At 40.3% G+C, this 26221-nt stretch overlaps 1 protein-coding gene across 4 annotated transcripts in view; it reads left to right on the top strand.

The window, feature by feature from the left end:
- LOC109957670 (dipeptidyl aminopeptidase-like protein 6) overlaps nt 1-22492 on the top strand; it is a 72025-nt gene extending 49533 nt beyond the window's left edge. For 3 of the 4 annotated variants that reach the window (XM_020595746.1, XM_020595748.1, XM_020595745.1), the window contains exons 4-26: nt 4275-4369; nt 4472-4546; nt 4632-4684; nt 4969-5050; nt 9851-9971; nt 13718-13872; nt 14853-14950; nt 15075-15201; nt 15715-15753; nt 15922-16029; nt 16119-16210; nt 16298-16345; nt 16430-16542; nt 17312-17359; nt 17489-17587; nt 18050-18119; nt 18246-18440; nt 18516-18570; nt 19494-19596; nt 19692-19747; nt 19884-19956; nt 20051-20124; nt 21196-22491. In XM_020595746.1, the coding sequence (XP_020451402.1) occupies nt 4275-4369; nt 4472-4546; nt 4632-4684; nt 4969-5050; nt 9851-9971; nt 13718-13872; nt 14853-14950; nt 15075-15201; nt 15715-15753; nt 15922-16029; nt 16119-16210; nt 16298-16345; nt 16430-16542; nt 17312-17359; nt 17489-17587; nt 18050-18119; nt 18246-18440; nt 18516-18570; nt 19494-19596; nt 19692-19747; nt 19884-19956; nt 20051-20124; nt 21196-21348 (2132 nt within the window). In that variant the 3' untranslated portion in view covers nt 21349-22491. Of the gene's footprint in view, nt 1-4274; nt 4370-4471; nt 4547-4631; nt 4685-4968; nt 5051-9850; nt 9972-13717; nt 13873-14852; nt 14951-15074; nt 15202-15714; nt 15754-15921; nt 16030-16118; nt 16211-16297; nt 16346-16429; nt 16543-17311; nt 17360-17488; nt 17588-18049; nt 18120-18245; nt 18441-18515; nt 18571-19493; nt 19597-19691; nt 19748-19883; nt 19957-20050; nt 20125-21195 lie in introns of all 4 variants that reach the window. The other variant, XM_020595744.1, reaches the window with a different exon arrangement.
- The last annotated feature ends 3729 nt before the right edge of the window (nt 22493-26221 follow it).

The raw sequence follows: 26221 nt of genomic DNA, 5'->3' as shown, positions 1-26221 counted from the left end.
TTTTTATATTTAGTCTGACTCCTGTTAAAACAAAACGTATGAAGACATTTGTCAGAAAAGAGCATATAACGTATTACAGTGAAAACAAAGAACATCTTTGTGAAGCCATACAAATAAAATTTGCCACAAAAAAAGTTGAGTAACGGCAAACAAGCAGCAATCAAGTGACAAAATAGAAATCAAACTATTGGGAAGTAAAGCTTTAAAATCTCCCAGGATGGAGCCTGGTTGTTTGAGATTTGTTCCATTAAAAAAAGGTATGGGACTTCTGAGGATAAGAGGTCGGAGCATGTACTGTAGTTACACAGCTGAAACGAGTGAAGAGGTGAAGCAGTTTGTAAGCACTAAAATAAAATGAACTTTATCAGTTTCAGGTAAATTACATAACAAACAAAGGCTTTTCCTACAGGGAGACCATGAAACCTGCCTTTTTCTGAAGCTAACGACAGAAAACCTGAGCCTTGCACACAGAGTTAATCTTTATTTCTCTTCCGTGGTTTTTGTCTCCATGGCAAACAACTGCACCTATTTTCAAGCTCCTTCATTATGTACTAAAAATTCAGCATATTTTAGTTGCAATTTAAGCTGGTCCAGACTGAACAGAATGGGTTTGCTGTGGCCTCTGTAACCTTGACAGGGTAGCCAGTAGGAAGCTGCTGGCTGAGCTCATAAATGTTGGATCAGCTGACTCGGTGCCCTCTGGTGTTCGACAGGAAAAGCACTTGAAATAACTTTCAGTTTCTGCATGAGAAACTTAAGATTCTTCATTTCTACATGTATTATAAGAGCTCACACCCATCTGAATCAGTGGTATTATTTTATTGTGAGTAGGAAATTCATGCAACATGCGTATAGTGCCCATCAAACTTCCCTTATAGTGATGACACAAAATGACGGAGATTCAAAAGTGTCTGAAATCTCAATTTACTGCTCACTTTAGTGATTTCAGACGCAGGTGTTGTTGCTCAGCAACAAGTACATTCTGTATACGGTTGTAATTACACATGATACATAGCTGATTATATATATTAGATGAAACTAATAGTAATTTAAAGACTACAATATGTGTCAAACCGAAAACTTTGAATTAATTTCTAAATCATGAGAATCCTAAAGCTTTTCACTGTTCAACTATAAAGCTCTATTTTCAAATTTAGCAAACAAGCAATTTTATTGATTTTATTTTTCTTAATTTCCTTTGAAGCCATAAACATTACAGATGATGTTTATACTGTAAAAGGTCTTTTATTACTGTGTTGTAAAGCTGTTTGTACTTTTCTGTGGAGATGTGCCAGACATGCAGTATTGTTATGATCCTCAGTGTCTGTAGCAATTAGCAAAAAGTTTTTTAGTTGCGTTTCAAGGCAAGCAGTTATAACTAGAAACTTTAAAACTGCACGGCTAAAATCAGAGGGTCCACCAGCCACATTTGTATATAACCACCTTATGCATGAATATACCTGGCGTCTTGCACGTAACACATCTGAATGCAGTTGTACAGTACAACTACATTCACATGATCACCAGCAACATTTGCAAACTCTGGTCCTTCTTCTGCTGACACACATTACGACCTCACATCTGTCCTTTTGTTCTATAGTTGCACACGCTCCACTGATTATTTCCACTATCAGCTTATTAACATGTAATTAGTCAAGTTCCTGTATTTCTGTTCCCTTCATTCATAACAGTGATGAAAACGTCCTCAAAACCTGATGAAACCTTGGCAATCAATTGTGTGACATTGCATCTTGTCAGTTAACGCAGTCAACTCCCATTCGGCGCTAACGACCTTCTGATAAGAAGTCCAGTGGGACAACCTCGCACTTCAGTAGTCCTCATCAATATTTTGTGGGCTTTATTCACAGTGGTGTGTAACGTATCCCTGTTGTTCTTTGATCACTGCTTGCCTCAGTAGTCTTTGGACTCACCTCTGAGTTTCTGACACAGACTCGAATCCAAAAACAAAGGATCAAACCTTCACACTGATTTAAAAAACAAAGAGCTGCTGCTGCTGCTGTCTGTCTCACGCACTCATACTTTTGAAATATAACAGAATATAATATTGTTCAGTAATGAAAACAAGGTATCAGCAGGGGACATCTTTGTGCATGTACTCATGAAACAAAAGACCCAACTCTGGCAACTAAATTGCCATTGCAGCCCATTATGACTCCCAGCTCAGATCTTATTATGCAACAGACTGGGGTTAATTAGCATTCCTAGTATCCTGGAGTCACCAATGTTATCAACTATTGCCTGTGTCAGTAGTCACTCAAAATGTCCATAAAGTCAAACAGAACAAGCTCTGCAAAGTGGCAGTTTCCGAAGTCACAGACAGGCAGTGGTAGAAGAAGTGCTCAGGTTGTTTACTTGAGTAAAAGTAGCAACAGTGTAAAAGTACTCTGTTACAGGTAAAAGTCCTGCATTCAAAATGTTACTTAAGTAAAAGTATTGGCATCAAAACTACTTAAAGTACTGATAGTACTCATTGTGTAGAATAGCACATTACACATGTATATACATCATATTTATTGGACTATAATTATTGTGTACATCATATTTAATGGTGCAGCCAGTAAAGCTAATGTTAACTTTGAAGTACTTTACATACTGCTGGGTAGCTTGTGAATTTCCCACCAGGGATCAGTAAAATCTTATAATTATACTGTGTTTTGTTTTATTCATCTCATTTTGTAAAGTAACTAAAGGCATCAAATAAATATAGTGAGTAAAAGGTACATTATTTTTCTCTAAAATGTAATGAAGTTGAAGTATAAAGTAGCAGAAAATGAAAATACTCAAAAAAGGGATACCTTTAAATTGTGCTTGAGTAAATGTACTTGGTTACTTTTACCAACTCTGCAAACTGGTGCAACTAAATTAGTTTTGCTATTGTGTGTTCTGAGCCAGACACTTCAAGTCACATTTACTGGGGTAAACGTTAGTTCCCAAAACTTGGCAGTAGGCAGAGGTAACTGGTTAGGGTGAGGTTGGAGTAAGGGCAAACATTACAGTATCTACGGCGAAAAAGGATAAGTGGTGTAAGTCACCTTTATTGGCCAAGTATGTTACACACCAGGAATTTGTTTCCAGTACAGAACCAAGGCAGCCATCTGTGGCGCCAACTCAACCAATGGCTCTAACCATTGGGGGCAGCTTGGGGGTTCAGTGTCTTGCCCAAGGACACTTCGACATGTGGACTGCAGGCACCGAGATTCCAACTCCCAACCCTCCGGTTGAGAGATGGCCTCTCTACCCACTGAACCAAAGTCGCCCCACAAAAGACATCACTTCCCTCAGAATCTACTTTGGATCCAACACTAACCCACTTGTTTAGTACTTCTGCCCGTGTTTGGTCATAAGGCAACACATTTTAGCTATTTCTGAGAAAATCTTGGGGTTGTAAAATTCAAACTGATATGAAAAACACACTTAAAAAGAGAGTTTGTGTTCCAGAGAGTTTAATTGAACTTGCCAACTAACACACTTTGACAGCCAAACATTTATGAAAGTGTTAAATCTTGTATCTTGACTTTCGGACCACTTTATTTTTAAGCCTTAAGGTAACCAGAGAAAGCCATTCTGGAATCTGAGAGCTTCTCATAAAAGATGGGGCAGTTTTGTTGTCAACAGAGCAGGAAGATGAGGACAGCAGCATTATAACAGTCCTGGATATATGACATACTCACAGCCTTTTTCTGAGACTGTCTAACAATGGGAGATGTTTTGATCGTTTGAGGCCCTAAAACAGATCCAGCAGTCGGCAAATAAGCCATGATTACACAGAACAACAAGAGTAAGAACTGCTTGAATTTAGCTTCAGTGCTTGCTCACTTACTGTCGTAACGTATATTATAACTGTTTTCAGCGAAAACACTCTTAACAAAATTCATTGTACACAACCTGCCCAGCACCAACCAGCGCACAGACATAGTGAGCAGCAAGATATTTCCACCCTCAGGAGCTGGTGGAAAGCAAGTGAGAGTGTAAAAGGATAATGAATGTATAGCCAGAAACATGACTCCAAATGAATGCTAATGTTGCTCTGTAACTGCTGTGTAAATAAGCAACTGTTGACAAGTTTGGCGTATGAATTTAACAAGTGATAATGTGTCAGTAGTTGTTTAGAACTTGTTTTCATTGCCCCTAAGTGGCCAAAAATACATGTCTGTAGATTAAATAGCAGTTTGCTTATTCAACTTAACTGATAAAGGTGAGGAAGGTTAGCAAGATGCTATAAAAAGTAATCTAGAATTTTTCCCATCTCTTAGAGAATGAGCTCCTTTATCGCACAAGAGATGGAGACATTGTCAAGCTTAACGCTGACACCATGCAGAGCAGAGTTGTCGTGCCGAACCAGTTGTTTGTGAGTATCAACTGCATTTTAATTCAAGAGCAGTGACTATACACTCTACTGCTGCTCTGCTGGGTGTGATACTAACGCAAATGTGTTTTTGATCCCATCCAGGATCGAGCCAGAGCTACCAAGTATCAAGTGTCTCCAGACATGCAACATGTGTTGTTTGCCTTCGAAGTAAAACCGGTGAGAAAACGTCAGTGCCACCTCACACCATGTAATTGTGCCAGATTTGACCCTTGTGTGATTGTGATGCTACTTATTTTCACAGATCTACCAACACTCCTATGTGGCCAAGTACATTATCTACAGCCTTGTGACACAGTAAGACTAACCTCTAGTTTCATTTCAGTTCAGCTGAGTTTTGTACGCTGCATTCAACCTGCCCTGCTTTTAGTCATCCGTTGATGCCGACTCAGTTCCCTACTGTTCGGTATTTGTAGAGAGCTGAGCACAGTCAGCATGGGCTTAAAAAATGAGGATGATTGATGAAGTAAAGGAACAAGAAAAACCAGGACTTCCTTGCTGTGACTATACATTTGTAGTCAGCTATGTAATATACACACAGGAAAATATGATATTGTTTCTTTAATGTGTTGTCTCCACAGGGAAACCTGGTCTCTGAATCCCCCTGAGGTGCAAGACACAGCTCTGCAGTTTGCCGGATGGGGACCGCGAGGCCAGCAGCTGGTAAAGAGACCATACACTCGCGATTACATTCACACCGGTGGAGTTCTGTTAGAATCAGCCTCGCACTGCAGAGGAGCCACATTAGCGATTTATGGTTTGTCATAGCCGAACAGACAAATGTTGTGGCGTTAAGAGGTTTATGAACACACGAGGTGAACTTTCTTTGCTTTGACCTCTGTCAGTGTCACCCATGGTAATTTTTACTTTCACAACTTTGACAACACTTGAGCTGGTGAGAGCCACAGTGGCAGATGGCATCTCAGTGGCACAACCCAAGGGTTGGACAGTCTGTGGCTGCTGGGGGAGCAAACACATGGCGCCAAATAAACTGTGTGTGTGTGTGTGTCACCAGTCACGTTTGGGGACAGATTTTGTAAATGCAGTTGGACAGTTTATGCAACTGGGCAAACAAAAGTGATGTCTTCAATTTGGTTTCACTACAGCTCTGCTTGGCATTTCCATTCATTCAATTTTCCCTTGTACATTGGTGTGATGGTTTTATGGAGTGAGAAGCTACAGTATATTTCTTTTGACAAAATAAAATATTTTTATTGCTGAAAAGCTTAGTGCAGAAACAGTTATAGAATGAAACTATCTGCTGGAGGTCCTTGGATTCAACATGGTTGAAGGTTTGAAAATAAATACGTCTGAGATGGATAAATCAAATCAAATCAAATGGAGAGAAGCCACTTTTAACCATTCAACAATAATGGTAGAGGGAACTATTTTTATAAACTCCTAATTTTACTAAGCTACAGTTACCCAGAGTCAGCAGAGCTATAACTATTTGACCATGAAAAGTACAGAACAACTATTTTATGTTCACAAATTATAAATCTTTCTTCACCTCTGCACCAGCGATAGCTGTGGCCAGAAGAATTATGTTTTCAGGCTTCTGTTTGTCCATCTGTACGCGGCCGATATGTCAGGAACACGTTGAGGGAGTTTCTTCAAATTTGCCACAAATGTCAACTTTCAAGCATGAACAGATTAGATTTTGGTCATCAAACATGAAGATGAGTGACCTCACTTCTGTCCCATACCAATGAATTTGACTGGTTGGTGGAGGCATGCAACCGTGAAGTGGCAATTTTAGTTCATGAAAAAGTAGCTATTTTTGCAGCTGGTTACATGTGAACACAAGGATGTTTCACTAATGTTTATGCAAACAAACTGCATCAGAAAACATGATGCAACAAATTTAGATGTATTGTCCAAAGGCAGATGTAGTTGATTCCTCTGTGCCGATGTACTTCACGGTTGTTGTGCCACACTGTTGCACTTGGTGACTTGTTTGTTGCGATCAACATGGGCACTTTGGTTTGTGAGACTGTTCCACATTCATTGTTCTCCTGCATACTCAAAAGGGCACCTAATGTGTAATAATCACAGCTGAAAATAGTCCCAGACAAATATGCAATTTACTTGTTTTTAAGAAAGTTTGGCTAAAAATTACAGTGTCCAGCTGTTTTAGGAAATTACAAAGTCTTTTTGAAAAAAATGAACATACTGTATGTTTGACTCCTGTTTAGTCAGACATCTTGCGTAGGAACCAATGGGCTTGAGGCTGAGTACCTCAGAACAGTCAAAAAATATTGAGAGAACAGACACATTGTTGGTTTTGCCCTTTCCATGAGGTTTGACAGTGAGAAAAACACAAAGCAATGTTTTTTTCTTTTAATGAGCTTGAAAGTGCCTATGATTCAAGCACCTCATTATCTTTTACTTTCTTGCCTCACCTTATTCATACTCCACTTTTTTTGCCTTGCTGACTCCTGTTTGGGCTGTGAGTGTGTGTGTGTGTGTGTGATGACAGATAGCCCATTGGGTATTCAAAATTTTCTCCTTCTATGTAATTGCTTTTGTCATATCATTTGCTTAAATTACAGATACACTGCTGTAAGAAAATATTAACATTTAAAGTGTGTGATGAGACCTGGCCTGCTGAGGGATGAAGGCATACTAATTTTCATATGGTAATATTGTGCTTAAATGCTCCTTTTGCACAAGCTGTTACTGTAGTTCCATGTTTGATTTAATGAACAGCTGAGAAAAATGAGATGAGCTCTCACCTTTTGTCTCTCTCTGACCTGGCGATGTGGGATGTATTGTCGGTTCTTTACTCATGGTTTGTGAAGGTAATAATTTCCCATTAGGTTCATCAAAATTGGAGCAATTTATCATCAGGTGTTATATCGGCGCATAAAGATGAGAGGTATGTGTGTTTGTGGCCGTATGGCTGTGTACGGTGAGAGGAGCAGGGAGATGAAGCCTGTGTCGTTCCCCATATTAAATCACAAACAATTACCCTACCGTGACAGAGCAATCAGTGTGGCTGGGTCAACACGCACCTGAGGAAAATCTCGCACAAAGGTGGATTTTAAGAGGAAAAAATGAACCCAAATAAAAGTATCATTTGACAAAATTGGGCAATATTTCAGAATAAAAACGTACATGCAGACAAACATAAGAAGCCCTGCTATTCGAGCTCCAAATAGCTTTGATGTTGCTGCTCTTATCTCTGACCGTTTCAAATGAATCTTTTGCATTTTGCTTTTTCTCTCATTTAAATCCCTTGAACACTAAGTGAAGACACAGTCACCTGCTTATTCCAGTTTTTCCAGGCCATTGGGGATAATTTGTCACTAAATGCTATAATGGGTTCTCTGCTCACAGCGAACCTGGAAACTTTAAAACTGCATTAACTAATATTTACCACAAATTCGGCAAATCAAGTAAAAAATTGTCTAGAGGTGTTTTTCTCCCTGCTGTGCTAAACCCCCACCCCACTCTGCTGTCGTCAGGCCTTGTGTTTATTTCTTTCCCTCTGTGACCACTGTTAAAATCTGCACCACACTTCTTCCATGGCCCCGCTGATCTGAGGTTTTAGGATACGTTTTTCAAAGCAGTATGGCTCATTTCAAAGACGGACTGTGGAGGCTCCCTGACCAGGTACAACCAAGGATGGGAGCGGATGTTCTGTAGAAAGGAAAGAGCGAGACAAAGAATGAGGCAAAACCGCGGTTAACATTGAGGAGTTTGTTCAACTATCAAAGTGTCACATGGAATTTCTCATTTCACATAGAAGACGAGCAGCATTTGGTGCATGGTGCATTTTGCACCATTTGGAGACGAGCGAGGGAGGACTGGCTAACACCATGGTATAGAGCATTGCAATAATTAAGTCTAGAAGTGATAAATGCATGGCTTGCAGTTGGTACTGTATCAATATTATTGGGAATAAAAATTGCTCCTTATAATTGACTTGTTACTGTAGATGCATCCACTACAAACATTACTAATGTGTGCATATTGCTAAAATGTAAACCTCTTTATTTGACATTGTGTTGCTGCAATGCCACCAGAAACCACAGGCTTTATATTCCAAATACAGTTGAAGTCTGAAGTTAACTTACACTTAGGCTGAAGTCATTTAAAACTGATTTCTTTAATTACTCCACAGATGTCATGCTAACAAACCCATTTTGGCAAGTCAGTTAGGGCATGTACTTTATACATGACAAATAATTTTTCCAACTTTTTATATAGATAGATTAATTCAGTATATCACAATTCCAGTGGGTCAGAATTTTACATACATTCAGTTGATTGTGTCTTTAAACAGCTTGGAAAATTTAGAAAATGAGGTCATGGCTTTAGAAGCTTCTGATAGGATGTATTTTAAGGCCTGCCTTCAAAACTCAGGTACTGCTTGAGTTTGTTTTGACTCTCACATCACCCTTAATGGTCAAAAATTAGAGGGAGAAGTTGGTTAATGCAGCTTTAAGTGCCTCTTTTAATCATTTGGTGGTAATACTGTGAAGCCGTATCAAGGGTTTGAGACACCTGTTGCCAATAATAATAATTAGAATTCTGAAATTTCAAATTTTATCCGAGTCTCTTAACTTTTCCTGTGGCAGGTTTGCAGTGTTCACCATTGATCTGTTTTCCTCAGATGCTGAAGCTATTATTTACGTGTTTGATTTTCTCAACAGCATCCCTAGATCAGAGCACAAGGAGCCATGTCTCTTTTTATTCTTGTGGCAGCGATTTGGAGCTTAGATTTAAGTGAAGAGGCTTCAGCTGACAGCCCAGTCACACCAAACACAGCCTGAACTTTGGATACTGATCAATCCTGCATTCATCTCCATCATACTGGCACCAGACGAAGCAGCAAAAACACTGGAGTGAATTGATGGAGGAGTTTAGGTGTCACACATTCATCAGTATTAATTCCTTCAGGTGATGCAATCATTGGTACTGAGGGTTTAAATCAGCAGAACACCTAACCCACTGTTTAACTGAGCCACCGTCAACCACCAATAGACGGCATAATGTCTCGGTAAACACTAGGGTGCGGTTGTGCTTGTGTTCTGTATGTCTTCAGTGATGTGTGTGTGCCTGCAGGGTCTCAGCCAGCTCCGTCACCCAGATTAGCAACACAAAGTGCATCATCCTGCTTTGGAGAGGAATCCAGTTCATGCCATTATGAGGGAAATATCCATTAATACAGTGCTTAAGGCAGGTGTCGACTGAAACTATATTAGCTTGTAAGTGTCACTGAGCTGAGCTGTGTTTCTATCTGGATTAAGATAAAGTCCTGTTATGATAAAGTACCACAAGCGTGTTTGGTGTAAAGGCTTGTACTGTAGATAAAAAGAAGCTGATGAAAAATGTGCACGGCACTGCAGGAAATAGAAATTTAGCTGCAAGTCCAGCGATGGAGCAAAACCTGATTCTAGACTACATACAGTGATTCAGAGACTAATGACAGTCACTGCTCTGCATGTCTTTATCTAGATCTTCATATTTGAAAACAACATCTACTACAAAACGACAATAGACAGCCGAGCAATCCGCCTGGTTTCCACCGGTCAGGAGGGCGTCATCTTCAATGGCCTTGCTGACTGGCTGTATGAGGGTAAGACAGTTGCATCAAAATACACACACAAAAGCACAGGATCATATCATGTTGTAAATAGTGGACTTTCCTTAAGGGTCACAGAGAGAGTAGGAATCTGCCACTTTCAGAGTGAACAGCAGTGAAGGAAGTGAATAAAACCGGGCCACATTCTGAAGTCTAAATATACATAAAATGATGAAAAGTACATGAACACCAAAGCAGCACAATGAATATCTCATTTCAAAACTAGAGCTACTATAATATGCCAACAGCCTTCACTCTTCTGCCAAGGCTTTCCATATAAATTTGCTCCCATTCACCCACAAGAGCATTAGAGAGTAAATTAGAGTTTGGAGACTGACATTGGGTGATAAAGTCTGGCTCTTAATTCATCTCAAAGGTATTAGATGGGATTTGTGTCGGGGCTCTCCGCAGGCCTCACGTTCCACACCAATCTGGGAAAACCATGTGGACCCTGCTTTTTGCATAGGAGCACTGTCATGGAAACAGAAAAAGTCCGCCTCCCAGTTTGGAATGACACAATTCATAAACCTTCAGTAGTGAATTTCTGGCCACTTTGTGGGCAGTGACACAAGCAGCAGGCATGACATTAATATTATCACATTTCAAGTAAACATGTTGAATGTGCTGGTAAAAGGCTTGTGTATTTCTGCTTCCCACAGACACGGAACAAATAAAGTTGATGCGTGTCCAGTATTCACACTTCTTGCAGCTCTGTTGCTCTGGTCTCCACCAACTCCTTAGAGTTGTATGTGGCTCATTATGTTCACCAGCTAGCTGCTAATTTTGTCTGCTATTTGGTAGCCTACAATAGGTCTTCATTTTTTTTTCAGTTTTTTTTTTTTTAATGGGGGGGGCAAAAAAACAATACTATACTCTAAAATAACAACAAGCTAATACAATGCTATAAGAACAGTACAAGTAAATTAGAGTAAATTCACAGGCCCACACATTGAAAACGGTAAGCTGAGAGATGCTACAACACTCCACTGCAGAATCTTATAGTGTATTTACCTGAATAAAGCTGTCTTATGACACCTATCCCCTACGTCCCCCCTCCCTAAGGCGTGCTGGGCTTTCATGTGCATGATTCCATTTGACAGAGCACAGCTGGCTATTTTTCAGTTTGTCAGTGCCCCCCTTCTTTTTTTAGACTTCCCATGGCTTGTCTTTGTGTTATGGCCATTTTAATTAATTCACATCTGAAACACTGTGGTCTTATTCAGCAGATGTTCGAAAGCCTGCTTAACTGTAATTCTGTACAAGACATTTTTCTGATTGCTTAATATTTGAGACAGATATTCCAGTTAGATACCACTTGTACAGCAGCTTGTTTACAGCTTGCCACATTTAAGTGAACAGTTCTATTTGTTCTAATTATTAATTTACGATTTATTCAGAGGGTGGTTTGGGATAACAATTGCAGTGTAATTGTATAATATAACTGCAAAGTGCCAGATATGAAATTCTGCTGAAGTGCAAGGACTGCTTCAGTGTTGGCTCCAGTCAGTTTTTCCATTAATAGCATTATTTCTTTGCTGTAGACACAGAATTTGACATGAAAGAAGTAATCCATTATCAGTGCTAAAGTTTGGCCTTACTCTAATGGATTTATCAGTGGATAACAAGCTGTCATACAAAAACAGAACATGTGGCATGTTTTTTATTTTTAAGCACATTGCTTACAGTGCTAACAGTATGTACTGTGTTGTTCTGCTGAGATAGATTTGGCAGATGTTTGAATATGGTTCAATGAATATGCCTCATTTATCTCAAGTACACAGTGTTGTGCAGCAAATTATCTTCATCCTTAAGTGAGAAAATTAAAACTTTGTGTTCAAGAGCCATTAAAATTCCAATATATTACACTATAATGTAGGAAACATTCAACAAATTAAGCCATTTTTATAGCTGCACTACTTTATCAAATAGACTGTTTCAGTTGATGAACAGAGTTTCTATATCAAATGAATTAGGATCTCAATGCTTCACAAACTAACAGAAAAATGCAAAAACACAGTCCTGTGGGTTTAAATAATACTTACAACTATGTGCAAGCCTCTGGTATTGGTCAGTGTTCATAATCAATCATCAACTAACATGCGAGTTTTAAATCTGATTGAGATTAAACATAGTGAAGTTGAGGGATTGATGTTGCCTCTGACAATGCCTCCTGTAAAGCCATAGGTTTAGGAGGTTTACACAGGAGAGATTGTCAAGAGGGCAGTGTGTCACCGTCAATCCACAGCACCGCAACACTGATTTGTCACAGTGGCTGTGTGAGAATAAGAACCACAAACCATACAATCTGTCTGTGGAGCGCTGACAGGAAATACTACTGTTTTTGTTTTGTATTAACCGATCTGGTGTTTATCCTATGGTCGACATTACATTTCAGTAAAAGTGGCATCATCAAAGAGCAACGGGAGTGTTATTAAATGCTCTAGTTTTCATACGTAGTGGAATAGTATAAATCCTTTGTTGTGCTACTACTGGGTTACAGAAGAAATAGCGTAGGCAGACACTTTGTGGACACAGGCCTTGAAAATCCTGCTGCACTCCAACAAATGAGGTGGCCTTAGAGTAAGAACTCAATCTGCAGTTAGATTTAATCTCTGAGTCTGCTTTGCCCATTTTGAACCTGTTATAACAGACTGTAGGGTGAAAAAATAATTATAGTCTGACAACATCAATGCAACAAAATCAGTCTTCATCAAGGTTGGCTATTGTTTGGATCTCCACATGTAGGCACAGTTGAATGTTTGTCAGAGCGCTTCTGCCCCCTGCTGGCTGAAAGTCACTAGTCGGGAAACTGCTTTTACACTCAAATGGCAAGCAAAGCAAGTAGACAGAATAATACTAATAATAATTTCTTGAGAGGAGGTGTTCCTGCATGTATTGTCTTTGTTCCAAAATGTCAGCTCCGTCAGTTACAGTAAGTTCGTCTCCTTCCCTGTGGAAAACCGAAGGCTTTGTTTTTAACCAATAAAATCTTGAACAACACAACTAGGTTAGGCAAAGAAAGCCTTGTTTATAGAGCACAGAGGAAAAACAGAGATTTGCTAGAAAATTATGAAGAGGGGAAAAGGTCCCCACAAAGACTGTAATTACCTTCACATCAACAGATGTGTTATGTGAGACAGTCCTTGATTAATGAAGATCTTGGTCATTCTGATAACAGCTATATTTTTCATTTGATTCACAGGCATTAAACCTCCATCATGGTGCATAGTATTTACAACTCAATTTGTGGTTGCACTTTTTAGTTTCTAAATTAAATTTGAACAAGTTATTTACTTGATTTTTTTTTTTTTTTTCCCTGAGGACAGCACAAAAGGTGGCCACCATAAATCATACATGCTATGAATATTAAGCTGTGTATTTCAAATGTCTTTATCAGCAACCAATAGGAAATGGCAGCCAAGTAAACTTATTGCAGGGAACTGGCAGACAAATATGTTAACTGTCAGGATTCATTAAATGTTTAAATGAATTTGACAGTTTTTTCCAGGGTAAATTCCCCAAAGTCACCTTGGTCTTGGGAGAACATTAGATCAATGTTTATTTTTTCCATATAGAGTTATCAGGATCCAAAAATCTACAATCCTTAAGTGCACAGAATATAGTAAACAATAGCACAAAAAAGAAGAAAAAAATTAACTGGTGGGAAAGACGGTTTTGGTCTCAGGTTTCATGCATTCTTACCAGTGTGTAATAAATTTCTTGCTTGTTTTGTGTTTCAGAGGAGATCCTACAGACCCACATAGCACACTGGTGGTCTCCAGATGGGCTCCGTCTGGCCTACATGACATTCAATGACTCGCTGGTGCCAAAGATGGAAATCCCCTTCTTCACAGGAACACTGTACCCTGCCAGCCTGGAATATCACTACCCAAAGGCAAGTTGATTTCAGCTGTAATCTCACAACTAAACTTTGGCTTTGTACAGACAGTGATGAAAGCGCTAAGATCTTTAGGTAAATGTACCAATACCACAAAAGAAGTCATGCTTTCATAATATTACATTGTAAAATATTGGCAGCAACATTCATTCATTCATTCATTCATTGGCCCTGGAAGGGGGTCGGGGGGCGGGCCGGAGCCAATCCCGGCCAGCAATCGGGCGAAGGCAGGGTACACCCTGGCACACAATCCATCGCAGGGCTAACACATAGACGAACAACCACACACACACACACACACACACACACATGCACATGCACTCCTATGGGCAATTTAGAGACACCAATCAACCTAAGCTGCATGTCTTTGGACTGTGGGAGGAAGCCGGAGTACCCGGAGAGGACCCACACAAGCACAGGGAGAACATGCAAACGCCACACAGAAAGGTCCCAGGTGGGGCCCGAACCCGGAACCTTCTCGCTGTGAGGCAACGGCGCTAACCACGGCGCCACCGTGTGGCAGCAACATGTACTTTAAATATTGACAGTAAAAACAATCATTATGTAAAATGGCTCCAGTCAGAGCATTAATTTTCTCCTATACAGTACTGGAATATAATCATGAAATCATCGTTTTACTGTCAAGGTGAGACTAACGGTAATGACTATATACAGTATGCTGTAGGTAGTTGATTCTATAAAGTACATATTTTATAAACTGTTTCTTACACAGACAAATAAGTGTAAAACGTTCAATATGTCCACCTATAAAATGTAGTGGGGTAAAAGTATAAATGGTCATAAAATAGAAGTACTTCAGTAAAGTGCAACTACCTACCTGAATAAACAAGTTAAATTCCACCACTGTACATGGAAGACTTGGACAGAGTTAGTTTAACAACAACAGAAAGGCAGTTTCTCACCGTCTTAAACTGAAATCCAGTCTAGCCTATCTCATTTCCTCTTGGCTCTTTTAGGCAGGTGAGGAAAACCCTGTGGTGTACCTGTCAGTGGTGAGCCTCAACGGTCCCCTGCACACAGTGGTGATGAAGAAACCTGATGACCCCCGAATAGGGTGAGTGACGGTATGAAGGTTGTATATTGTATAGGGAGCACTAAAAATAGCCCTGTGGCCTTTTCTTAAAGTTGTGGAGATGGAGGTTGTGCAAATGATGTATTCTCACCCTCTGGTTTTGCAGGAGGGAATATTATATCACCATGGTGAAATGGGCCACCAGCACCAAACTGGCTGTCAACTGGCTGAACAGAGCCCAGAACAACTCGATCCTGACGCTGTGTGAGGCTACAACTGGAGTCTGCATCAAGGTAGAACATTCAGCAAATTTAAATGTGAATTTTCTGTGTATTTCTGGTGATATTCTGTTTTTTTTTCCTGATTGTGATCAAATTCCATTAAAGCAACAGTTTTAACTTACTAGCACAGGGGTCTTCAACCAGTGGTCCTCAGTCCCGTAGTGGTGCACAAAGGCATTGCAGGTGGTCCCTGATCATGTCTTCATTAATGTAGTTTCACTGTAGGAATTTATTTTCAATCATTTCCATGTATTACCTATTGTTTGTGAATAATCAAATTCATCCAAATAAATAAGATTTTAAAAACCCAAGTTAACTTTCAGGTTTAAAATATTGTCCATCCGGTGTAGCCACCTCATAATTGAGGTCTTCGGGTTACTTATTAGTCAGAATGGTGGTTTTGGATCACAGTTATTTGAAAACCCCTGTACTAACAAATTAGTGCCCATGTCACCTATAGTTTATACCTCTGCGCCAGATGTTTGACTCAAAAGCTTTCAACTCATATACACTTATAATTTTCAGAAACATGAGGATGAGAGTGAGAGCTGGCTGCACAGACAGGTATGTGATCAGAATACTGCTGTGCTGCTGTTGTGTAGCTGCTGGTTAAAAAAAAAAATTGTTTTCTCCATGTGTCTGAGTTTGAATGAATAGGAGGTAGAAAAAGCCCTCCGGCAGTGTTTTTTAATACACAGTACACATGCAGATGTTGTTCTCTCCTTTCTGCAGAACGAGGCGCCACTCTTTTCCCAAGATGGACACAAGTTTTTCTTCACCAGGGCAATCCCTCAGGGTGGGAGAGGAAAGTTTTTCCACATCTCTATGTCAACCTCAATGGTAAGTAATGGCAAAACTAATGGTATAATATTTGTCTTTTGAGGTTTGGTGCAGAATATTTAGTGGACCTTTGTGTTGTTCTCTCCCAGCCCAACACTAGCACAGATATACTTCAGTCCCTGACCTCTGGTGACTGGGATGTGACCAGCATCTTGGCCTACAATCATGAAAGGAACCTCATGTAAGACATGTATCTTTGCATGCACATTTTTACCAGCCAGTACTGCAGAGTCATGGTCATTTTGATGACAACGTTGATGTTTCTCAGATACTTCCTGAGCACAGAGGACGATCCCAAGCGACGACACTTGTACAGGTAGGATTTTATTACAAATTAAAAGCACTTCAATGAGTGCTGTTTAAGGCATTAAAAAAAAACTTACTCGGTGCCATTCCACAGTGCTGACACAATCCCTCCATTTAACCGCTGCTGCCTGTCTTGTGAGTTCAAGTGCGGCTATGTGGATGTTTCATTCAGCCACGACATGCAGTACTTCTTACTCAACTGTAAAGGTGAGCATCCTCAACCTTGAATCTTTTGAGTTGAGGCTTTTTTTTTTTAAATCAGTGGAGTGTGTTTGTGTGTGTGTGTGTGTGTTCACATCCCAGCACTGTTGAGCACGAGCATCTTCTAGAGGATGCAGGGAGCCGTGTTGGCGTAGGAAGTATAAATGAATTAGGGCTCTATGTCAGGGTTGAGAGCCTATATCGAACTGGACATTAGCAGTTAACCTCAAACCACAGGTGGATCCCTGTGACTAACCACAGAAATAAATGTCTTGTCTGACTGCATGGAGCTGCTGGCAGTGAGGGTTTGGCTTTTACTATGTAATAAATGGAAAGGAGACCAAGTCGTGGTTAGCACTCTTGTTTACTAGATATACTTCTGTTCCTCAGAGACCCTTTTTTTGCCCCTGTGGCTTCGACACAGAAATAACCATGTCGTTTCCATGGAAGCTGATTTGTTTAGGGGACTCACTCCTGGCACTTTAGTGGATTTCTTCATTAATTGGCTCTTTAGAGAGTAGCACCATTGTGAAATAATAAACCCACTTCCCCATAGGACAGTACTAGATTATTAACTGTGAACTTGGCTGAGGTCTGAAGATGGTGAGATGTTTCTGCAGAGAAGAGTTTGGTTTCAGTGTCTTGGTTACTGATTTGTTTTACACATTTAGGCCTTCAGTCACACTCATCTTATGTAATACTGTATCATGCTTATCAGATTTTGGTTTTTAATTGCACTCCTGTTAATTGTCTTTACCTAAATTGTTCTTCATAGGCCCCTACATACCGAGCGTTGCTATCTACATGACTGAAGACAAACAGAGTGAGTGTCCTCTCTGTAGTGGGGTGCTTTTCCATCAGCAGTACAATAAACTGTACTGAATTAACTGCAGATGTTTTCACTGATGAACAGATTTGTCAATGAGAAACTAACATGACCTGTTTTCTGCAGAGGTGTTTGATGTGGAGACAAACGAGAGAGTAAACCACACATACAACAACACACAGATGCCCATAGTGGACAACAAGACCATCACCATAGATGACTACAGTACGTGTTCATATTGAATTAGTAATTTCATCTAGACAGCACTCAGAATGTAAGCCTCCACCAAGGCAGCTTAAATTGCCTGTAATGCCATTACACCTAAAATATTCCCAGGATAGTCTCACCCTCATAATATGATTTTTAGCTCCACCCGTCTTCACTACAGTGCTCAGCCTCACACTTTCACAACAAAGGGACTCTCACAGAGTCAGTCTTTCCAACACTCACAATGGTGAAGAATCTGTTTAAAACTTCCTGAATCCAGATCAGCACCAAAACCTAATGGATCGTTCCATGGGTCATACCCTACCTCTACAAAAAAATGTCATCAAAATTCATTCATTACTTTTTGAATGATGCTGTGAACAATCCAGCTAACCAAACCAACAAGCTCCTTAGTGGAGGTAATTATAGTCAGTCATCTTGTATTATAAGATTATTATTAACCCTGTCTCATGTGTGTAGCCCTCACGATGCAGATTCTGAAGCCAGCTACTTTCGTAAACACAGCCCAGTACCCCTTATTGCTGCTAGTGTAAGTATAATTAACAATTACTGCCATTTAAAATGGGGGAATATCACTTGGGTGACTCATAAGAACTGTTAACAACAAACAGAATGTTCAAGAAGGCTGGATCTGACCATTCTGTATGTTCCACAGGGATGGTACGCCTGGTGGGCAGATGGTGACGGAGCAGTTCCAGGTGGACTGGGCCACAGTTCTGGTCAGCAGCTTCAGCACCATCGTCATCCGCTTTGATGGCCACGGCAGTGGCTTTCAGGGCACCAACCTTCTCCACAAAGTCAGAAGGAAGCTGGGAAAACTAGAGGAGAGGGACCAGCTGGAGGCTCTCAGGTCAGGATCGTGACAACTGTGAGCAAGGCTGTAGCCAAGGGCCTAATACCTTTACTGATTTTCTTTCATTTTCAGGTTCATATCCAAAGAGCCTTACATTGATAAGAATCGAATGGGAGTCTATGGAAAGGTAGGAACACAGTGTCTTAACTGCAGTTCACTGCATGCCTTTATAGTAGGGCTGGACAAATAGCCCCGGCAAATAGTACAAGTAAACCTTAGAACTGCAACTTTGGTGCCCTGGAAGGATAAGTGTAGGACAGTTTGTTTTATGACTGGAATTGCTGTACCTAAATCAAATACGGTCATTTGGGACCACCTAAACTTGAATTTGTGTTGCTTCTGGGGGAGCGCAGGTCTCTTTTGGTGGAGCTCGTTGTCACCACTCCCTGCTCGTCTGCTCTCTAGGCAAGATGCAGCATACTGTATTTCAAACCCATGGAGAGGGCAGAACTGAATGCTGACAGCTTGTGAGAAGTGCCAGTACACCAAAGACTAAAATGCATTAGTGCTGGTACTGTGTACCGGCCCACTTTGAGCACTGAGATTAATGGGAACACACACTGAAATTTCTGAAAGCCTCCTCTTTCATTCTTGGCTTAATAATCAAAATTCCCAACAAGTTAACAAAATAGAAACTTGCACAGCCTACCGTTTTTTTTTTTTTGTTTTTTTTTCTGAAACGGGGACATGCCAACATACTGTGGAGTTGGTCTGTTTACTGTGAGACTCGCGGTGAAGAATACCTGGTCCGATGATACTGATGGCCCAGCAATGCAAAGATAGTGTCCAGTCTGGCAAAGAATGTCTGATTACATTTACTGCTCACTTCCATTAGTTGATCTGTAGGCCCTATAGCCTAATTTCCAGCAAACTGCTTAATTTATTAATTTTTTTAAACTGATAGTATTAATCAGTTGGAATTCTTACTATCAGTCAACTGTTAAGGGCGTGCATCCCTACTTTATAGAGATATGGCAACTGCCTCATATAAAAACTGTCACCAAATGTAATTAATTTGGCGTCTTGATGTTTCTGTCTCTCCTTTATCAGGCCTATGGAGGATATTTAGCCACAATGCTTTTGAGCTCTGAAGAGTTTACCCAACTTAAATGTGGAACAGCAGTCTCACCCATCACAGATTTCGAGCTATATGGTACAACTTTCCAGATATTTTCTTCTAGATGTCATGACAGTGTTTAAAGGTGTTCCACCCTTTCTAACCCAGTTTGTCTCTTTTCTAAATCGCAGCATCGGCATTTTCAGAGCGATACCTTGGCTCAAAGACGGATTCTAGAGTATATACGGTAACGTTTCAATGCTTCTGTTACCTGAGTGAAATCATGCACCATGATGTTTCTCTGAAATGAACGGAGATGGAGTTAAAGGTCATTAATAAGAGGATGTTAACAACATGGTGGATTTTCCGCTTCTTTCCTTCAGATGGCAAATTTAGCACACAGAGCGGGTCAGCTTCTGGAGAAGCAGTATATGATAATTCACCCAACTGCTGATGGTAGCGAACGTCTCATGTTTCTCATTGCCACAGTCAGTACAACACCAACATGATTGGTGGCTAATGGTTCTCTCCAATCTTATGTTCTCTGCAGAAAAGGTTCACTTCCAGCACACAGCCAAATTTATCAACCATTTAATCAGCGAGAAGGCCAACTACACTCTACAGGTGAGCTGTAGTTTATTAAAATCACAAACAATTTTCTTAACCTAATTTAATTTGTTTTGCCTAACCTAACCTAATTTTAATTTGTTGAATTTAATTTAACCTGCTCCTGATAATACGAAGACGACGCTAACTTCAGTTTGATGTACGGTAAATCTAGAGGAAATGAATCAAAAGCTATGTTTAAATCAGTTAAAAGAGAAGCTCATATTTTAAGTTTATTTTAAAACACTCACATGTACTGTATTGCCCACTGAAATGGTGCTGAGTACTTGTTACTCTCTATACTGGATGTGACACCATCCCTTTCTAATGTGCAGTGTAATAGATGGGAGACATAACCAAGAGCCCCAGGTTATCCCAGCTGTCTGAGTTAGTCAAATTAAGTGGGCATCTTCCAAAGCCCTGCTTTCTTTCTGAGCTGCAGTAGAGGGACAGTAACTGAAAAATTGTATTTCATGCTAAAAAGACTGCCCAGGGAACAGAAGAAGACCGTATTAAACACTTCAGAACAGCTACGTATGGATTATGTAGTCAAATTTATGATGCCCAATTACAAAAATGAACTTTAAATATTTTAATACATGTATTGAATCATACCTGTTCTTAAGATAGGTTTGAAAAATGTGAATCTTGCACTGTGAACCTACAGTATGTAACATTTTGAACAGCTACTACTCTGGACACGAGCACAATTACAGGTTAATAATGCAATGTAGTTCAAAGAAAAGTCAAGCAATCAGCAAATGTCCCCAGTAATTTCTGTAATACAATAATCTAAAGTAGCTAACGATAGACACTGTAAGACACTGGTCATGGCAGATTAATTAGGGCTGAAGCAGCTCAGTGTATTTACTGAACATATTTTAGGAATTCTTTTCATTTGTGCAAAGTTTTACTTTTAAGCATTTAAAGGAGAAGGTTGGTGGGTTTTAGAAAACTGACTGGCGGTTCCCCTTTCCCCCTACATTATATAGACCTTTTTTTTTTTTTAACAAATCAATTAAAAGGTAACTAACAGTTAATACTGAGTTGCAGTTACAGATAAATCTGCTTCTCTGCATTTCTCTACAGATCTACCCAGATGAGGGACACTTTCTACACAGTGAGGGGACACAGCAGCACCTGAGCCAATCTCTGGTCAACTTCTTTGAGGTGTGTTTTCGGGTGCCAGAGGTACAGACCAACAACCAGCAAGAAGAAGAGGAGGAGGGGGACAACAGTTAGACCTGCTCCTTTGAGCAGCCCTGGCCAGCGACAACAGCACAATATGCAACCAATCTTTCTAACCCAATCACTCCACACCACCTGCGGTCCAGTGTGATTTTAGCTCTACTCTGAAGTGCAGCACCCGCATGTGCAAAAGGGCCCTCGGCCTGCAGCCCCTCTCCTGGCCGCTGACAAGAAAACCAGTCAAAGACAAATAAGTCTCAGATGTGAACAGTCATAGCTCCCTCTGCTATTACAATAAATGGACCAGTACTCCCTCTGGTGGACAAATAGAGGACAACAGTCTACTGACCAACTCTCCACTCCCAAACCAGACACACTGAGCGCTTTGCAGCAGAAACTGGTCCCCAGTAAAGATCAGTCTGTTGTTAAAAGGCTGCCGGTTTCTGATAACCTCTGCCAGCCAACTTACTGATTATTGTGTTGAGTATGATTACTACTACTTGTTTCTCAGAATTTCACTGTTCAGTGTCTTACAATAGTACCATGTCTGCAGCAGTCTTTAGTTGCTTTACAAAAGGGCACAATGTTTAACTTGTGTTGTACTCCTAAAAGACGTGTCTATACAAAATGTTACAAAATATTTCCCCTCCTCCCAGTTCTGAATGGAACAAAATTTTTTTAGTCACTGTGCCTTATTGTGGGTGAAATGTTTATGTTAAGAGCCCACACGACACTGAAAGTGAGTAAATATGGATAGCCCTTGTCTGAACCGTGCATTTTGTTAAAATCAGATTTCATTTTTCCTCAAAGAAAGTTATTAGTGAGCCAAGCTAAAAACACAAGCTACTGCATACAGTATTAGCTCTCAAAACAGGGACAAGAGTGAATACAAAGTAACTGTACTGTATGTCCATTTGAAAGATGTTATTATACTTGCAAGGTGTAAAGAATATTTAGTTTGCAAATGATTTTCTATTTACCTTGCAAACTGGTGAGTTAACAAGGCTGACTTTTTCATAATTTTGTGAATTTCTTTGACTTGTGTGTTAAATGTCTCGAGTCTCTCCTCATGTCACTTCTGTTAGTACTGTCAGTGGTTTCTAGTCAGCTGATGTACAAAGTGTATAAATCTTCTATTAAGTCTTTATGTTATATGTGCAACTTGTATATAAAGCATTCTGAAACGTATGGTGTGCTGGTTTTCTTGCCTCAAAGTATGTGAGCTTTTTGAACATCCAGAAGACTTCTACTACTATGGATGCAGGGAAGGGCCTTATAAATCTTATAAGCAACTAGACAAATGCATTTCCTGAAGAAAATCTGTATGGATGCTGATTGCTGAAGAATTGCCCTTAAAATACTGAAATCCACAGCTTGGTGGTTAATGCCACTGACTTTGGTACGACTTCATCATGCCTTTTTCTGTTGTGATCTGCCGCTATATATAAAATAAAATTAACTTCACCTTCAAGGGGGAGCAGGACACTAATATTGCCCTAATACAGTGACATTCATATATCTTTCTCCCAGAGCCTCCAGTCCTACTGGGAGTGCTGGTGTTAGGGCCCTTCATGTACACCAGAAGCCCTTGGCTTCATCACTGGATGGACATGATCAACATTCCACAGGAATCGGTGAAGCTGTGGCACAGATTGGGCAGATGCATTTAAGCAACCAAACATGAACAGATCCACAAACACACATGTGCATGTACATACACACAGATTCAGAAATGGAATAAAAGTGCTAATAAATGTGTTCATCGTTTGTAAAACGCCTTGAGGCGATTTCCATCTCCTAATAAAAGCATGTCTAGATGAAAGGTGTGTTTGTAATTGCATGTGATTTTTACTTTCATTCTAAATAGAATAAGTGAATGTATTAATGTTACGGCATTCTCATACTACAGACATTGAAAAATCTACCGTTTCCCCTTAATACATCCGTGGGCAGAATGGTCTCCATCATGCGATTCGGTATCAAGCTGTTATAATATATTAATGGGACGTACAAGGGTTGAGTTTAGTTTATTATTATAATCGGTCCTAATGGTGTTTGTGTCTGGTTTGGCACCATGAAGATAAACGAGAACACTCTATTGGAGGGACACAAAGTTGTTGATTTCTTATAATGCAAAGCACATGCCCAGGTAACGTTAACATTAACACCTGATCGGTCTTGTTACACACGCAAAGTTTGTCAGGTTTCTTTTATTTTCTTCTGCTGATATCTTTAGTGATGCAGGTTTGAATGTCATTTCTTTACTATTGTTAGATTTTACCCAAGTTATTTTATTGAAAGCGCGAGAACTGAAGACAGAAGAGGACTGTTTAAAATCAACAGGAAGTTTACTCAAAGTCTGGGCACAGGTGAAGTCTTACAGCGCTGGGATCAGAGAGACAGCTCCCGCAGGAAATCCATTCTCTGAACAACGAGTTACATCTTCTCATTACATTTATCTTCTTGAGCTAGGCCTGCCCTGGACAGAGGTACAACATTTCACACTTCATAATCCTATTGGCCATTCGGCGTGAGCAGGTCAACCCCTGCTTGCGTCTGCTTGCTGAAATGTGATCTAAACCAGGTGTGTGTGTGTGCTTCTCAGGTGGCAGCTTGATCGATGAACACTGAATATTGGGTGGTCTGGGCTGCAGGCCCCCCTGTGTGTGTGATGCTATTGTAGGACCTAGTGAGTATGCTAAACGAGCCAGGTCATCATCTCAGGTTGTAGGCCCCCTGTCTCTGCAAGATACCCCATGACAAAGGAGAACTTGGAATATGCTAAACGGGTCTAGGTGAAGGTGCAAAACAGGCCAACAAGTCTTTGTTAAAATGTAAAATAGGCCATCTGGTAACTTGAAGATACAGACATCCTGTCTCTACAGAATTTGTAGTATACAGTTAAAAAATTTCACTCAGTAAAAAACAGCAGCCATCAATACAGTTTTAATATGTATAAGCAAAGAAAATAAAGGTATGAAAAGTAACTAAAAGAAACTAAAATTATGAAAAGTAACTAAAGCTTCTAAATAGGCGCGCCTGACAGCCTCTACTCAGCTGGCCTAGACCGGACTGGGGCCACATGCACAACTATCCTTCCGGGTTGCGAGAGCAGACGTCTTTACTGCTCCTCTTGTCTGTTCTATGATTTTTCATATCTTCTACATTTTCAAGTCTTTGAACAAATTCTACAACTATTACAATGCCTCCAAGAGGGAAAAGAGCTAATAAATCAGATGCGAATGAGGAGGTTGAAGCAGAAGAGGATTATATTTCAGCGGCGCAAGTAACAGAGATGTTGAGTCAGCAGAAGCAGATGTACACCGCACTGTTGAGCCAACAACAAGATAACTTCAAAGGTTTTGTGCAACTACTTATGGAGACAAATAAGAGACTCGACGACATGACCAGAGAAATACAGGAGATTAAAACACGCGCACACTGGAGGGCGGGAACCCTGTGAGGTCGCCCCTCACAAAGGTTCCCGAACCCATCCAGCGGGGGCCTGTACCAAACCGGACCAGGACTTCTGCTCCTTGGTTTCTCCTCTCCTCCATACTCCTGAAAAGAAACAAATATAAGACAAAATGCAATATTTAGAAATTCAGATGAAGTGGGAACCGATGACTACATAAAATCGTTAACATCATTAGATAAACTGATATTTACCATGCATATGAAAGGTCTTACACTTCATCCTGCCCTCCATCACTTCCTCTCTCCTCACTCTGAAAGATAAATAGAAGACCAGAGGAGCTGTAGCTCAGGTTTTAAGAAACTAAGGCACAGATGATTGGTTCATGACTACTATACAAAATGTAATTAAAGCAAATAAAATTATACTTACCTGTTTCTGGGGCCAGATTGGGATTAATATGAGTTCTTTTGTAAATCAGAGATTAGCTAACAAACAGACAATGTGGAAAATTATTTCGATGGCACATTTTATGTCTCACATTTATGGTTTGGGATTAAAGTTATAAACTGTACACTTACTTTGACCTGTAAAGAGAGATGGTGTTCTCGAGGGTTTTAGTTTTTGAGATATCCAAAGTAATTCGTTGGTAACTCACATTTCGTTTTGGCGATCACAGTCGCGAGCCTTGTATATTGCTGAATACGTAGCATAATTAAAAATCGCACCTGTCCTGTTGAATGCATCTGGTCAGAGGATCGTCAGTGGATGTACGGGCAGCAAAATGGTTTTTATGTCTGTCTCCGGTTCCGTGAAATCGTCGAGTGAAATAAACTTGCAAACCAAACTTTAACGTTGGCTGAGTCCTTTGATCTTTCAGCCGCTGACGTAACATCCAACAAGTACGTAACAAGTACCCCCCACCCCTCACATATGCATATGTGCTGCTTTCGACACGGTTGACCAAGATATCCTATTTTCTCGACATGAGGAGTTAGTGGTCATCCGTGGTACTGCCTTGGAGTGGTTCAGGTCTTATCTGTCGGATAGGACGATGTCTGTTGGTATTGATGATGTTGAGTCCTCGTTCACCCCGTTGGTATCTGGAGTTCCGCAGGGCTCAGTTTTGGGGCCCCTGCTCTTTTCTTTATATTTACTTCCTCTTGGCTTTATTTCAGAAAACATGGTGTTTCTTTTCATTGTTATGCGGACGACATGCAGATGTACATGCCAATGAGGGGAAGGGACACATCCTCAGTTGTTTCTTTACTGTCATGTTATGATGACGTTAGGAACTGGATGGCTTTAAATCTATTGAAGTTAAATGACGCGAAAACCGAAGTTATAGTGTTTGGCCCAAATAACTCTGGTGATTTTCCCCCAGTTGATTTGGGTTGCTTAGAACGGTACGTGCAGTCAACCGTGGGTGTTAAAATAGACTCTGATTTTAGAATGGAACATCAGGTGAATGCGGTTGTACGGGCCAGTTTTTATCATTTCCGGCAGCTGGCG

Source organism: Monopterus albus, unplaced genomic scaffold, assembly GCF_001952655.1.
Source record: "Monopterus albus unplaced genomic scaffold, M_albus_1.0 scaffold28.1, whole genome shotgun sequence".
In the NCBI taxonomy this organism is placed as follows: domain Eukaryota; kingdom Metazoa; phylum Chordata; class Actinopteri; order Synbranchiformes; family Synbranchidae; genus Monopterus; species Monopterus albus.
Note: the sequence above shows the minus strand (reverse complement) of the source record. Positions and strands in the feature narration are given on the sequence as shown.